General features: G+C 36.7%; 1 protein-coding gene across 3 annotated transcripts in view; it reads right to left on the reverse strand.

The window, feature by feature from the left end:
- FARS2 (phenylalanyl-tRNA synthetase 2, mitochondrial) overlaps window positions 1-16,302 on the reverse strand; it is a 477,886-nt gene that overhangs the window by 400,519 nt on the left and 61,065 nt on the right. For all 3 annotated transcript variants that reach the window (XM_031946905.1, XM_031946906.1, XM_031946904.1), the window contains exon 3: window positions 1,208-1,339. In XM_031946905.1, coding sequence (XP_031802765.1) covers window positions 1,208-1,339 — 132 coding nt within the window. The remainder of the gene's footprint in view (window positions 1-1,207; window positions 1,340-16,302) is intronic.

Genomic DNA, 16,302 nt, shown 5'->3' on the forward strand with positions numbered 1-16,302 from the left:
TTCTTCCAGGTGAAGTTTGGGCATAATAATTACATTGATACCCAATTATTAATAAAAAAGCAAAATTTTCAAGAAAGACATGTGAATATATAATCACAAGGTGATGCAGAACTAGTAAAGATCCATTTGAATGATCTACGCTACACACCTGGATATGTAAGTTGCATATATACACTCTGACTTGAAACAAGAATATGAAGAGCTTCATTTATTTTGTCTTTTGACAAACCATATTTTGTTTACTGTTTTACCACTTACTTATTTTATAGTAGATAATTTTGCAGAACAAAATCTAACCTTGGAAGCTCTCTTCAGACAGTCTCTCCCACAACTATCAGAAAATCACTCAAATCCAGGATGGACTAGGCTGTAGAAGTCATGTGTCTATAGGGACAACTTAGTTCTACAACCTGCTTACTCCTGATGTCCAGTGAAATGTAAAGCAAGGAGACATGTTCATTTAAGGTGGTTCCTATCATCGTGGAACCTCCCCAGAATTCAAAGAATTGATAGTGATGTTTATCAAACATTTGTATTCTCAGATGACACTACCAATTAATTGCGTGGAGGTCTGGAACACTACTAAACCTTGTCACTGAAACCCACAGCAACTCTTAATTAGTTGCAGGGAAGAAATAGAATGGATGAAAAGTATATCTTGGGGTGTGCTGCCAACACGCAGCTGCATCCCGCACCGCAGCTCGACAATCAGCTGAGTCCAGCACTGAGTAATACTAAGAGGTCCTGCTGGCTCTGATCTAGGAAACTGAGCGGTGTTTTCAAGGATCTTGGACTGGACGTTTCTTTAGCACCAACAATACCTGGGTATGCTGTGTGCTTATGATGGTTCATAGAACACCATGATCTCGGAAGAATCAAAACTGCAAACAATCGAAAAGTGCAAAGGCGAGTATAAGTATTTTCTAAGCAGTTTGTGGATAATGGCTCACATCATGCAACACGCAGCATCAAACACATTATCCAGGATACAATGGGTGAGAAAAGGAAGTGCCCAGTCGGGCATGCAGTGACAATGGGAAAAGACAGAGAGGCAGCCAAAGGCAAGGGAGAGGGGGGGAGCGGGGAGGCGCATCGATACCCTCAGGATATCAGGAGAACAAGGAGAAGGGCTCCAATGATCCTTAGTGGAAGATTTATAGGGAAAAACTGGCCAAAACTGCTGAGGAAGCACTAAAGTATGGCATACCTGAATTGACTAGCTGCTGCTCCATGATTCCACATCCCAGCACCTCAATCCATTCTCCTTGAAAGTTGATCTCCATCTCAAAAGACGGATGAGTGAAAGGGAAGTAGCAGTCCACCCATCTAATCTCCAGTCCTGCAACAAATATTTCAAATAAATAAATAGTAGGTGTTAAAAGGCTTTCCACTCCCTCCTTGTGGATCAAACTTGCCCTTCAGCTAATGACACCAATTACTGTATTCTGAGGAAAATAAATAGCAAACAACCTAATTTGCAATACTTTAGTGTGAGGCAATAAATCTTTAAACTTGTGGGAAAAATGACCATGTCTTTTCTAATATGAAAAACACTTTGTGCAATTCCAGTACCCTCTGAAACCAAATCAATCACTTGTCAAATTTCTGCACCACCTGGCAGAGGAGGAAAAATAAGGCAAGATCATGGGAAAGCAGGTAATTCTGTTATTTTCTGTAAGTGGAAATGACTAACAGCTCCTCAGAGATTGGGAATCAGGGGGAGAAGGTTTATTTCTTCAGTGTGTTATCTTTCACTTTAAGTCATTCTCTATGGCCCATTAAAAAAAAATCGGATTAATTTTCATTTCTATTTAGATCCAAATAGAAAACTTAAAAAAATTCCCCACTAAATTTCCATGTTACTTCAAACATATCTTAATGATTAATCCCAGAATTACATTACTCTAATTTCTCTAAATTATCATCTTTCACAGATGAGATAGATACTGACTTAATTGACTTGCCCAGGATGACACAGATACTATGTGTCAAGAGACTGGAATTGCATTCAAGTCATTCCAAGTCCAGGACCAGTGTTATACTCATTGTACCATCCAGCTATCTAAATCCTATTATAACAAAAGGGTCAATTTGAATTTCCCAAGTTCAATCACTCACACCCTTCAATAAGGAGATACTAGTAGCCACAGTTGCCGGATGTAGTTCTCACAGTCAGGAAACGGAAGTAGAAACTGCTTGGTTATAGGGGTGGAAAGGTTGGCTAAGGAAAGGAGATCATGTCTAAGGTCTCTTCCAGGCATAAAAAATATCCCCTGGCTGTAAAACTCCTGTAGCCCTCCCTTGTAAGTCACAGCAGGTAACTGTCACAAACCTCTTTAACAGCTGTGCTCTCAGGAAAGACTAGATTTCCAGAAACAATCTTGGGCTATGAGAAGGTACCTCACAAGCACTTTCCCAAGGCAGGAACCAATTTCAGTTAATTTCCTTTGGACAGGATCTACAACAGTTCATTGAGCTCTGGGCACTTAGCTACTGTTTAATCATAATGATAATGAAAAATACATTAAAACAGGAATAAAGGCCAAGCTCACTTTGCATATCTTCATTTACTAGATTGTTACACATAAATTAAACCCAGAGTCAACTTATGATCTGAATAACTTAACAGAGCCAAAGAACTTCAAAAAATAAGTTGGGGGGGGGGGGGGGGGAGAGGAAGGAGAGTCACTAAAGAAGGTATCAAAGTGTCAATTTATACACTAAATGAAGCTTGGACCTAAGAGGGTACTTGGTGATTAAAACCAGTGAGAAAATAACATTTATTTATTACTCCCTTATTAAGAATACAGAGCTCTCCTGTGAGCTTTCATTAAAAAACAAAAACCAGTAATACCCATATATTGCATGCTATACATTAAAGGTATTCTACATTGTGTAGTTTACAAACTACTTGAATTTTGCTTCAACAGAATTCTATAGAAGGAGGGAGATGCCTGAGGGATTGCTTGGGACACACAGAGATTTCTTCTCCAAGCTCCTCCTCCCAAATCATTAATGTGTTTTGTGCATAAATGGTCTGATTGGATTTTTAAAAGATAATAAATTTTATTTCTGAGAAAAATCAATTTTAAAAATTTAATATAAGATATTCCTATATAGTCTTTACCCCATCCTTGTAATTTGGTGGATGATAAGGCTTTATACAATGGATCTCTTAACTTCTTATGGCTCTCTCTTCTTTTCTGCTTCAGATTCTCTATCCGCTGCAGTAGAAGAAAATTGTTCTAAGTTTTGAAGTACTCACATGAGTACTTCAAGAAATAAACTTATATATGAAGGGATAGAAAAATTTGTCTCAATTCAGGCAAACCTTCAATGTTCAGAAGTCCATGACAGTGATAAAAATGAAAAATGGAGAAAAGCAGAAACTGCTGATAGTGATAGCTCAGAAAATAAGATTGATTAGACAAAGATCCAGGTAGCAGAAGTCATATTCAGTGAATTTCAGCTTCCCCCCCCCCCCCCCCCCCCCCCCCCCCCCCCCCCCCCCCCCCCCCCCCCCCCCCCCCCCCCCCCCCCCCCCCCCCCCCCCGCAACTTCTTCTTTCATCAGCTCTTTTCCTGAAAGATAAGTGCTTTCTACAGTTTCCTGACATGCAGGCCACAAAACAAATACCTTTCGTTTTTCTCTAATGCAATGAGTTTTGTTTCATTTTTTTCTATATTTAAGGCTTTTTTCTCCGATTCTCATAAATTGTTAAAAATTAAAGAATATTAAATTCCTTAAAGTTCAGTAGCATGCTGTTTCATTTACAGTGATAATGTAAAATATTAGAAAAGCTTTGAATTAGTACATTATTAACCTATGAAGATTCAGTGTTCATCACAGTAGTTTCATCTTTGTTATTGTTGGTTTTTGTTTGCTTGTTGTTGGGGTTTTTTTTTTCTTTCTAGTGTTTTTTTCTTTTGATCTGATTTTTCTTGCACAGCATGACCCATATGGAATTTTGTTTATAAGATTTGCCCATGTTTGACCTATATCAGATTGTCTGCTATCTTGGAGAGGGGGGACAGGGAGAGAGGAAGAACTTTTTAGACCACAAGTTTTTGCAGAGTGGGTGTTGAAAACTATCTTTGCATATGTTTGAAAAAATAAAATACTATTTTAAAAAATTAATACATTATTGTTTTGGAAACATATTAAGTCTCAGTTTCACATGTTAAATATGGCTATTTAAGAGCAAATTAGGCTCTAGTTATGTGACCACCTCCACAAAGTCAAAAGATGAAACCTTTGAGTAGGCCTTGATCTCTTAACACGGTATGGAAATGGCTATTGATAGCACATAAAGATGACTCCAATTTTGGACATGCAGAGTCTGAGATAATTAAGGGACATCTGATTCAAGGTGCCCAAAAGGTAGCTGGTTGTAGACAGTGGGACTTTGGAGAAGTATACTTGAAACAAGGTGTTAACTAACTCAGAAGAAATAATGAGACAATGGTTATCTAGTTTACATATACTTAGTACTTAGCATGGTGATGTAATGGTTCTCTAGTTCATACATATTCAGTATGCTGTAATGATGTAATTGTAATAGGGTATATAAGAACTGAGGACAGGAAGTCAGACAGAAGTCAGATTTGCAGACTGGCAGAGGAGATTGAGTCAGACTATGACAGACACAGACTGTGTAAGAGACAATAAAGACTTTGGCCTTTATTTCTGACTATTCTTGTAGTGATTATTCTGCTGAGACCAAGGCTGGTTCCAAAGCTCTCTAGAAAACTAGCCTGGACGTTACAGTTGGTGATATTAGATTAAAGCTCAGAAGAAAGGCTAGGGCTGGATGTATAGATCTGGGAATTATCTTCAAAGAGATGATAACTGAACCTAAGAGAGCTGATGAAATAATCAAAATATATAAAGGGAAAAGTTACTAAAACAAAGCCTTGAGGGACACATAGTTAGGAGCTTAAACCTGAATGAAAATAGAAAAATTATATTCAAGTTTCTGAACTCAACTTTTTGGTGAGAAGAATTTCACTATAGTTCCTCACAGGAAGAATAAACATGTACCATTGGAGGTAGGAAAACAGAAAGAACCAGAGACTAGAAAAAGAAGGGCAGAACTAGAAATTACCTTCAACTCCTACTGTGAATAATTGGCTCATGGAGAAGGAGATTGGATTGCCAACAACCCAAATTTTAAAATTCCAGTTAAGAAAAGCTGGAGAACTTAATAGTTCCATGAAGAGAGGTTTGACTCATCAGAGGATAAGATAACATTTTCCTTCTTGGGAAGCCTCAAAATTATTATTATTTTTTTAAATTTTAATTTTATTTTTTTTTCTTATTATTATTATTATTTTTAATAATTATAACTTTTTATTGACAGAGCCCATGCCTGGGTAATTTTTTAAGACATCCCTTGCACTCAAATCTGTTCCGACTTTTCCCCTCCCCCAGATGGCAAGTAGTCCAATACTGTAATGGGTTGAGGCTTGAGTTGATGCACTGAGGTCCCAAGCCCCTGAAGCTAAACAGCAATTGGACTATACTCTATCAATACATGCTTAGATAAAGAATGGCCCCCACCCACCCTCTGTGCAAGTCCTGATGTGTTGTATAGGAAATGACCATTTTGGTGGGTGGAGGCAGAGAGATAGGAAGAGAGGCTGGAAGAGATTGGGCCTGGGTTCTATGCTGGTAGTTGCTGGTCATGTGGCTGCTGGTCTAGCTAGCTTCTTGACTCAGCTGCACACATTGCTATCGCCGATTCTCTTCCACCTCCAATCTTTCTTCATTAAGAATAAAGATTGACGATTTTCCCCTAACCTGAATTCCTGACTCCGGCTGATTTTAAAATACGTAGTCTTCACACTATACATGTTAAATATGTCACAGTATATCCTAGATACAATATATGTATGTAGAACTGAACAGTTCTCTAGTTGCACAAGAAGAATTGGATTCAGAAGGTAGAAATAATATGGGAAGAAAAACCAAAATGCAAACAGTTTACATTCATTTCCCAGTGTTCTTTCTTTGGGTATAGCTGGGAAGCCTCCAAATTAAAGTAGCACTATAAGTCTAGAGGATAGTACCATTTTCTAGGAAAACGTGAGGCTCACCAGAGGAAGAGTTATTGGTTGTTTCCTCTTAGAATCTCCACTTTAAGAAAGAGTCCCCAGGCTAGCTATGTTCATGTCATTCTTGGCTTTCTTTCTCTGCCTTTAACCTTCTAACCTTGGAAGTCTTTTGTCACCATGTCTCAGCATTCAAAATTTGAAAAATCCCTCCAACCCAAGAGATTTTTTCCTTGATTTGCCACTTCCTTTCAGCTCTTCTATGTGAGAGTAGGATTGCCAGGACAGCCATATTTACTTCTTCATTCCTTCCAGAGCTCCACACCAACTGTCCAGAGCCACCATATTTACTCTCCATTCTATCTTCCTTTTGTATGTTTTCTTCCTTCACTTGAATGTAAGTTCCTCCAGAGTAGGGACTGTCATTTTGCTATCTGTATTTGTATCCCCAATGATTAGCATAGTGCCCAGTACATAGTTAGTATTTAATCAATTCTTGATTTGACTTTTATCAGAGAGGAGAGAGGTCATCTCTCTGCAGTCCCCTTGTGCTTACCTTTCAGGAAAATATCAACTATAGAGTAGTGCTATAAGTCTGGAGGACTATGTTGTTCACTTAAAAAAAAAAATCAGTGAAGTTACATTGACTGTTATCTTGACTTTCAGGTTCCTGAAAGCCCTTTCTAACTTGAATGTTTTTATTAGATGAAGAAATGACAATAAATATGTATGTGTGCAAGAGTTCATGTGCACACTTTAGTGCTTTGTGAGAGGGTCAAGGGCCTCAATGTCCCTGAGTCTGGAGAAAATGGATCTAATTTTGAAATTCTTAAGGAAATCCTGGGTGGTAACATGTACAAAGTATGACTTCTGGAAAATTCTTAAGAACAAACCCAAATTCACCTGACTCTAGAGCTTGAGATACTGGGATATGAATTACACATATGTTTTCTGTCTTCCCAAATTAAAAATGCCTTTAATTCTGCAAAGGGTAGGGGTTTTTTTTGTTTTTTGTTTTTTAAATAACTTTTTATTGACAGAACCCATGACAGTAATTTTTTACAACATTATCTCTTGCACTCACTTCTGTTCCGATTTTTCCCCTCCCTCCCTCGACCCCCTCCCCAGATGGCAAGCAATCCTATACATATTAAATATGTCACAGTATATCCTAGATACAATGTATGTGTGCAGAACCGAACAGTTCTCTTGTTGCACAGGGAGAATTGGATTTAGAAGGTATAAATAACCCGGGAAGAAAAACAAAAATGCAAATAGTCCACATTCATTTCCCAGTGTTCTTTCTTTGGGTGTAGCTGCTTCTGTCCATCTTTGATCAATTGAAACTAGTTAGATCTTCTCTTTGTCGAAGAAATCCACTTCCATCAGAATTTATCCTCATACAGTATCATTGTTGAGGTATATAATGATCTCCTGGTTCTGCTCATTCACTCAGCATCAGTTCATGTAAGTCTCGCCAATCCTCTCTGTATTCATCCTGCTGGTCATTTCTTACAGAACAACAATATTCCATAACATTCATATACTACAATTCATATACCACTCAACCATTCTCCAATTGATGGGCATCCATTCATTTTCCAGCTTCTAGCCACTACAAACAGGGCTGCCACAAACATTTTGGCACATACAGGTCCCTTTCTCTTCTTTAAGATCTCTTTGGGGTATAAGCCCAGGAGTAACACTGCTGGATCAAAGAGTATGCATAGTTTGATAACTTTTTGGGCATAGTTCCAAATCCCTCTCCAGAATGGCTGGATGTGTTCACAATTCTACCAACAATGTATCAGTGTCCCAGTTTTCCCACATCCCTTCCAACATTCCACATTATCTTTCCCTGTCATTCTAGGCAATCTGACAGGTGTATAGTGGTATCTCAAGAGTTGTCTTAATTTGCATTTCTCTGATTAATAATGATTTGAAGCATATTTTCATATGGCTAGAAATAGTTTCAATTTCTTCGTCTGAGAATTGTCTGTTCATATCCTTTGACCATTTATCAATTGGAGAATGGCTTGATTTCTTATAAATTAGAGTCAATTCTCTATATATTTTGGAAATGAGGTCATTATCAGAACCTTTGACTGTAAAAATGTTTTCCCAGTTTACTGTTTCCCTTCTAATCTTGTCTGCATTAGTTTTGTTTGTACAAAACTTTTCAATTTGATATAATCAAAATTTCAAAGGGTAGTTTTTAAATTAAAATAACGTGGATTTCTCTCAAAGTGTTTTTCCTCCTGACATTTTGTACCCACCACACCTCCTTTGCCAATTCCATGGCCTACATTTTCTAGAAATTTTGCATCTTTAGTCTGAAAAAAACAGCTTCACATGACTTCTAGAAACTGAATGGGCTGATTTTGATGAATCAAAAGAAAAGCCAGAACAACATTTTAGAAATCTGAAACCCAAGAATGGAATCTCTGGGAATCCCCAATAAAATGAAAATGATTTTTGTGGTATAGTGTATACACACACACACACACACACACACACACACACACACACACATATATACACATACATACATACACACACACACATATATGTTTATAAATGAGAGTATAAAGATTATGTGGTCTGACTCTTCCCTTGACCATCTGCTGTTGTTGATCTTTTTAGGGGTTATAGGAGAATGAAATTATATAAGCTGAATCTCTAATAACTAATTGCAGTGAAGCTCAAAAGGTTACAGTTTTTGTTTGTTTGTTTATTGGCTCACTAACACAGAACCATTCATCTTAAGCATTCTATTTTAAAAGAATTTATCAAGATAATCCCATTATCCTCATATAATGAGGGTACATCTAGAGGTTTCAATTTGTATATTTTGGAGTTACTAAAATCTAAGCATTTAAGAACCCTTAGTTTTATACATTATAAATATAAAAGTATCTCAATATTGCTAGTCTTTTTCTTTCACTGGTCCCTACACTAATACATCTTATAGTATATTATGGATAGAGGATATATGATATAGAGGAAAGACCACTTATCTAGTGCCAGGCAAGACATATGTTCAAATCTCATCTCTCATGACCACTAGCAAAGTCCTTCACTGATTTTCTTATCAGCAAAATGGCAATAATAATAGTGCCTACAGATTACACACTTTCCAAAGTAACTGTGAAGATCAAATTAAAATATATGTAAACTGCTTTGCAAATTTTAAAATATATTCAGGTAGCCTGTGAATATCATCATCTGTAAAATGGGAATAATAATTAATTTGTAATACTTTCCAAGGAGCTGTAAAGATTAAACTTAAATTTCAGTATCCTTTTCTATTAAATGGGAATAACATCTGTATAGTAACTACTCTCCAGGGTTATAAAGTTCAAATGAGAAGACATGATATGTGCTTTACAAATCTTAAGAACATCATATAAATGTCAGCTTGTCTAAAAGCTTCAATTTTGAGTTAGAGGACCTGGATTTGGATCTCAGCTGTGCCTAAATCTATGATTTTAGGGAGTAATTTTGAGAGAAACATGATCAATCTGTAACCAAATTCCTGGTCACCCCCTCAACCTTGGACTTTAACCAAGAAGATTCTCAGAAAACAAATGAACAGTCCAGTCCGTTGGACTAAGACAAAGACTTGAAAGAATTCTTTTGTTTTTTCTCCTAGTTTGGTAGGGCCTGTCAGAATCATGGGTACAAGACATGAAAAGTCAGGATTACATTACCAACTCCACAAATCAATTGAGTAGTATTCTGGTGAAAAAAATACAATGCACATATATGAATTCATATTTTATTTACTTTGGGTGATTTATTGATTCATTTGAATACTTTCCTTCTCCATCTTCATTAATTCCTTATACTTAGAGGTGATGTTTTCAGGTATGACTACTTTATCAAAAGTAATAGCCTTTAAAATTTGAAGATTTGGTAGTCAAAACCAAACTGTATGTGTTTTTATATACATGCACATGTATTTTACATATGCAAATATATACACATATATATGTCCTCACCAACACTGCCCTCCACTGGAACATTTAATAAATCAAGAACTTATTATATAATTATATGCAAGTTAATGAATACAATGTGGCATGCATTTGTTTGTAGGTTTCTTGTTACTGGTATCACAAATATTGTGGGATTCTCCATCACTGAAGTTGCAGCATTTGCTAGAAGGCTTTTAAATGGCTTTCTTAATTGAGTGGTATGTATCCTGCAACGTTTTTGTATTAAGCAGATAATCAGGAATTTCTTTCTAGATTAATGAATGCTTAGCACAGTGCCTGGCACAGAGCAGATATTAATAAATGTTTATTGATTGACAATAATTGATTGATGAATGATGATGATGATGATGATGATGATGATAGGCAGCATGGATACTGAGCTGATCTCTCAGTAATGAAGCCCTGGATTCTTATCCCACCTCTGACACACATGGACTGTATGACCCCAAGCAAGTCCACCAGGAGCCCAAGCAACTCTAAGACTGTACAGTGAGCAGAACAAGTACCATTAGTACTTTAGTCATTAGTCAGGGATATTCCTCACTAGAAGCTCCCTATACTCATGCAATGACAGATTCTTTTTTCAATTAGAAAAATGGGGTAGGAGGGGAAGAGTTTCTGTATGAGTTTCATGATAAACATGTAGCAGAGAATTGCTAAATAACCTGGTGGGAACAGCATCTGATGTGTATTCAAGAAAAATATTCAAGTTACCCATTGGGACTAGCCTCTTGCAAAAGACATTAACTGTAACTTTTGCTGTTTTTCTCTCTTTTTCTTTCATTATTTCTGCCTCATTCTCTGTGTATTTCATTTCCTTTTCCCTTTCGCTTCCCCCTTATCCCCCTCTCTCTGTAGTTTTGTCTCTATTTTTTTTTAATTCTTTCTCATATCTATTCCTCTCTTTCATGTCTCTCTTCTTTCATGTCTGTCCTTCTCTTTTACATCTGTCTCTGTTTCTTCTCTCATTCTCTTCTCTGCCTGTCTCTTCATTCTCACTCACTCATTCTCAGGTAGACCAAGATTAAAAGATTCCAAAAAACGGCATGAGACATGTCCCAAAATGAAGTCATCAGTCATCATCTTTCCCCAAATATTTCGGTTAACAGCAAGGTCATCTTTGTCATCTAGGCTTGAGACAACCAGAAACATCTTTTTAACTTCCTTCCCTCTCCTTTCTCACATGAAATCATCTAGCCAATTCTGGTATACCTACTTGCACATTATCCTTCACACCTATAGCCTCTGCTCCATTCACAATTACCACAAAGTCTTAATATTTCTCTTTTGAAATATTTTAATTTAATTGCTCTACCCATCCTCTCCATCCACTTCTGGTGTCCATATAATCTTCCTTTGAATACTTTTGTTCTACTGTTCTAAAACTTTTAGCAGTTCCCTCCTATTAAATAATAGATAAATATTTTAGATTGGCAATTAATTGGCAATAATCTGCCTCTTATACATCTTTCCAGCCTTATCTGAAAATATTCACTTTCATAAGGCTTATGTCACCTCACAGCATACTAGCCACTTGAATCTTAACCAGCAACTCAGGTCCTACTTTTGCTAACACAATCTCCTTACAGGAATCCTCCGCCAACCTCTCTGCCTGTTGAAATTCCCTTCCTTCTGTCAGAGCCCAACTCGGGTGTCAGCTCTCCCTGCTCAGAAAAATTCTCATGGTATTCCTAAATTGATTTGATCTCTCCCTCTTCAAACTTCTCATAGCATTTTAACTTCTCAGCACTAAATGATAACTTCCTTATATTATTCAATGTGGATACAATCCCTATAGACTCCTTCCCATTAGACTTTTAGTTCCTTGAGGGCAAGGATTGGGTCTCATTTTGTTAACTCATTCTCAAGGAATAGATTTTTAAGATGCATTTGATAGAATTGTGCAGCAAGAAAGTTTTTCAACCATTTATTATTATTATTGTTGTTATTATTGCTCTCTCAAAATACTTGTCCAGGGACAAACTCCTCAGATAAAAATGGGACTAAGAGATTTCCTTCAAACTGAAGGTCTGTTAGTTTTTGGTCTATTCTAATTTTCCTTTTCCCAATTCCATTATACAGAAATATCCACAAATAACAGGAATAAGAGTATTCTAAAGAATGCTAGAAAAGTAAGTGAGCTCAAAGATAATTTCTTCTACCCCCTCATTCTTCAGATTAGGAAACTGAGATTCAACAAAATTTAATGACTTATTAGCTCATAAAACTCCATAGAACTCAGATTTTTCCTCAGGTACTGCCACTAAAAGGAAGCTTTTACCCTGTTCTGCTAATGAATCTCCCATTTGTCCAAATTGAATCTTTTTTGCTTAAAAACCATAGCATTGTTCTTCGCCAGGATTTGCTTCTCTTTCTCCTTAAAGGTAAAGGAAGAGATCCACCTTATCTTCCAGAAAAACAATATGGTAATAATGAAGAGGAGGATAAATTCACAAAAGTTATTAACATCCAGGAAGGACTGTGGGGGCTGAATATATTTTCAAAACTCACTTCTGAAGTAATGAGGGCTTATTCACTTTGCAAGGATTTATCCCTCCTTAGTGCTGTGCAAATCTGCCAATTTGCACAGAGATAGCTCTGTGGTGAGGGTCTCCTGTGAATAGGAACAGCCTGGTACCCTAGAGCAGAATACTGCATAATTAAAAGTAGGGTAAAAGTAGCACTCCTACAAGGTGGATGTTAAAGACAGTCTTTTCCTCCTTATATAGGCCAATACAATTCTGTGCCAGAGCCTCCAAATCCCATGCTAGAAGATATTAGGGAGACTTCAACCCCAATTATTCCCTCTACTTATTTAAAGTAATAGGAAAAAGCAAAAGCAAAAAAAAAAAAACTTTTTTTTTTCCTCCCACCAGTTTGACAATCATGAAATTGATCCCAGGTTTATTAGCCTTCTGCTTGTTAGAAAGGATTAGTTTGCTAAAGGGCTGTTACAAACTGGTGCCCTGGGAGTATGGATACAGGAATCCTCTTGATTAGGTCTTCAATTCTTGGCCAACATGACTATGCCTTCCCATTGCTAGTCAGATAGAAGTCTCATTCAAAATAATTTAGTTCATTCCTCAATTGACTGTGAAATGACACAAATGTGTCCTCAAGCCTAGCAATATGTCAGAGGTGACAAAAGGGTTTAAGGTGGGAGGAGAATTGGTTGGCATTTTATCTAAGCTGCCAAAGTGAATTTCCTAGATCCCATGAAAGATATTTCATGCTCAAAAAGCAGCAAGGATTATTTTCCCTATATTATGATGAGAATAATAGAGAAAACTGAAGCCCTAGAGATAAGAACGTTTACATAGGTCAGTAACTAGTATCAGAAATCAATTTTAAACCCAGACCTCTCTAATCTAGTAGTCTTTCCACTAGTCCATACTCCACAGGTTCACCTGGATGCTAACCGCACCAGAGATGTCAAAGCTTTTTTGCCTAGTTAAAGACATGTAGAGTTTAAAAAGGTTGAACAGACATAATTTCTGGGTAATGTAATAATTTTGTTAATAATGCCAACTTTTTAATAGAAAGATGGTCATTTGGCCGTCTCTCCAAAAACAGTCATGTTAGCAGGCTCACAGTTCATAAGCATATCAAGAGTGTTTCCAAGAATGGCAATTAACTCTGGTTAAAAATTACTAAGAAAATGAATATTACAATGAGGCTGGCCCCCAACTTTGAATATTATTTACTTAAGCTATTTACAGCCTAGAGCAATCTTTTCAAATAATTTATTCCTACCCAAATCTGAGAACACAATGGCTTGATCCATTTGAGTGAGATCTGGATAGAGGAGAAGGTTAACTCAACCTCCAGAGCCTAAGGTTTTGAAATGAAGATATCCATATGAACAGACAATTCTCAGACAAAGAAATTAAAACTATTTCTAACCATATGAAAATATGCTTCAAATCATTATTAATCAGAGAAATGCAAATTAAGACAACTCTGAGATACCACTACACACCTGTCAGATTGGCTAAGATGACAGGAAAAAATAATGATGAATGTTGGAGGGGATGCTCGAAAACTAGGACACTGATAAATTGCTGGTGGAGTTGTGAACACATCCAGCCATTCTGGAGAGCAGTTTGGAACTATGCTCAAAAAGTTATCAAACTGTGGATACCCTTTGACCCAGCAGTGTTACTACTGGGATTATATCCCAAAGAGATACTAAAAAAGGGAAAGGGACCTGAATGTGCCAAAATGTTTGTGACAGCCCTGTTTGTAGTGGCCAGAAGCTGGAAAATGAATGGATGCCCATCAACTAGAGAATGGTTGGGTAAATTGTGGTATAAGAATGTTATGGAATATTATTGTTCTGTAAGAAATGACCAGCAGGATGAATACAGAAAGGCTTGGAGAGACTTACATGAACTGATGCTGAGTGAAATGAGCAGAACCAGGAGATCATTATATACCTCAACAACGATACTGTATGAGGATGTATTCTGATGGAAGTGGATTTCTTCGACAAAGAGAAGATCTAACTCAGTTTCAATTGATAAGTGATGGACAGAAGCTGCTACACCCAAAGAAAGAACACTAGGAAATGAATGTAAACTGTTTGCATTTTTGTTTTTCCTCCCAGATTATTTTCTACCTTCTGAATCCAATTCTCCCTGTGCAACAAGAGAACTGTTCCGTTCTGCACACATATATTGTATCTAAGATATACTGTAACTTCTCTAACATGTATAGGACTGCTTGCCATCTGGGGGAGGGGGTAGAGGGAGGGAGGGGAAAAATTGGAACAGAAGTGAGTGCAAGGGATGTTGCTAAAATTGTTGTAAAAAATTACCCTGGCATGGGTCCTGGCAATAAAAAGTTATTAAAAAAAATAGATTCATCCTTTCTTTTTTTCTTTTTTTCATTTCTTCCCTGCTTATTTCCTTCTTTCCTTCCATGTTCTTTGACCTGGGATGATCTGCCCTTTCTTTACCACCCTCTTCCCCTTAAACCAAACAAAATATGGACACCCCAGGGGCTTTAACTCTACTGAAATTCAGCACTCAACAACTCAAATGATATCAGCTTTAGGCTCCCTACAAGCAGAAAAAAAAGCTGAAATGGACAATTTCAAAGGAAAAGTGAGGAGATCTTTATGAACTGAAAGAGAGGAAAGTAAGCAGAAGTAGAAGAATTTATACAATGACAACATTATGAAGAAAAATATCTTTGAGAGACTTTACATGTCTGATCAAAGCAATAATAAATCACAAGTTTAAATGAATGAAGATGAAATATTCCACTCATCTCTTACCAGAGAGAGAATGAACTTAAAATGAAGAATGAGGGATACATTTTCATACATGGCTAATGTGGTCATTTGTTTGCAGATTCTCTCTCCTCTCTTTCTCTCTGTCTCTCTCTGTCTCTCTGCTCTGTCTCTCTCTGTCTGTCTGTCTCTCTCTCTCTTCCCCCCCCCCACCCCCAATTTGCTCAATGAGCAGCAGAGTATTGGGGAAACATTAATTTAAAAATGCTTATAAATTGAAATATAAAAAGTAAACTATTTAAAAAAAATTATATATGGACACATAAATAAATACAAGCTATCTACAAAGTAAATACAAAGTTATGGTGATGAAACACAAGTAACTGGTGAATTAGAACTATTACAGGCATAATACAAGATGTGTTTGAACTGAACCTTGAGAGGTACCCTTTAAAAGGTACCCTTAGATACCTTACAAATCCTGTGTAAAGAACAGCAACTAGCACATTTTGGTTGAAATGCACATTACATCACAGGGACAAATATATAATCAGGATAGAAAAACAGGTTCAAGTGAATTTGTGAAGGGCTTTAAGTAGCAAAAAGAAAAGTGCATATATTATCCTAAACACAACAGAAAGGAACTGAAAATTTTGGAGAGAAGCATTCAGACTTGTGCCAATTTTAGTTACTATGAGAAAGAAGAGATAGAAAGGAGAAAAACTCAAGATATGGAGAACTTTTCCAAGACCATTGCAAGAAGATGCAATGAGAGCTTGAACTAGAGCTAAACCTAAAATTTTATCATTTATACTAAACTGTATTTTGCTTTAATCACATCTAAATGTAATCTAGCTGTTGTTGATGTTAGAAATGTTGTAGAAAAATGAGCAAACTAATACATTTTATTGCTAATGGAGCTGCAAATTAATTCAACCATCCCAGAAAGAAATTTGTAATTATATGAAGAAAGTAACTAAAATATCTATGTATTTTGTCTTAGAATTTCCACTGCTGAGCC

The sequence above is a fragment of the Sarcophilus harrisii genome, chromosome 1 (genome assembly GCF_902635505.1).
Source record: "Sarcophilus harrisii chromosome 1, mSarHar1.11, whole genome shotgun sequence".
NCBI lineage: Eukaryota > Metazoa > Chordata > Mammalia > Dasyuromorphia > Dasyuridae > Sarcophilus > Sarcophilus harrisii.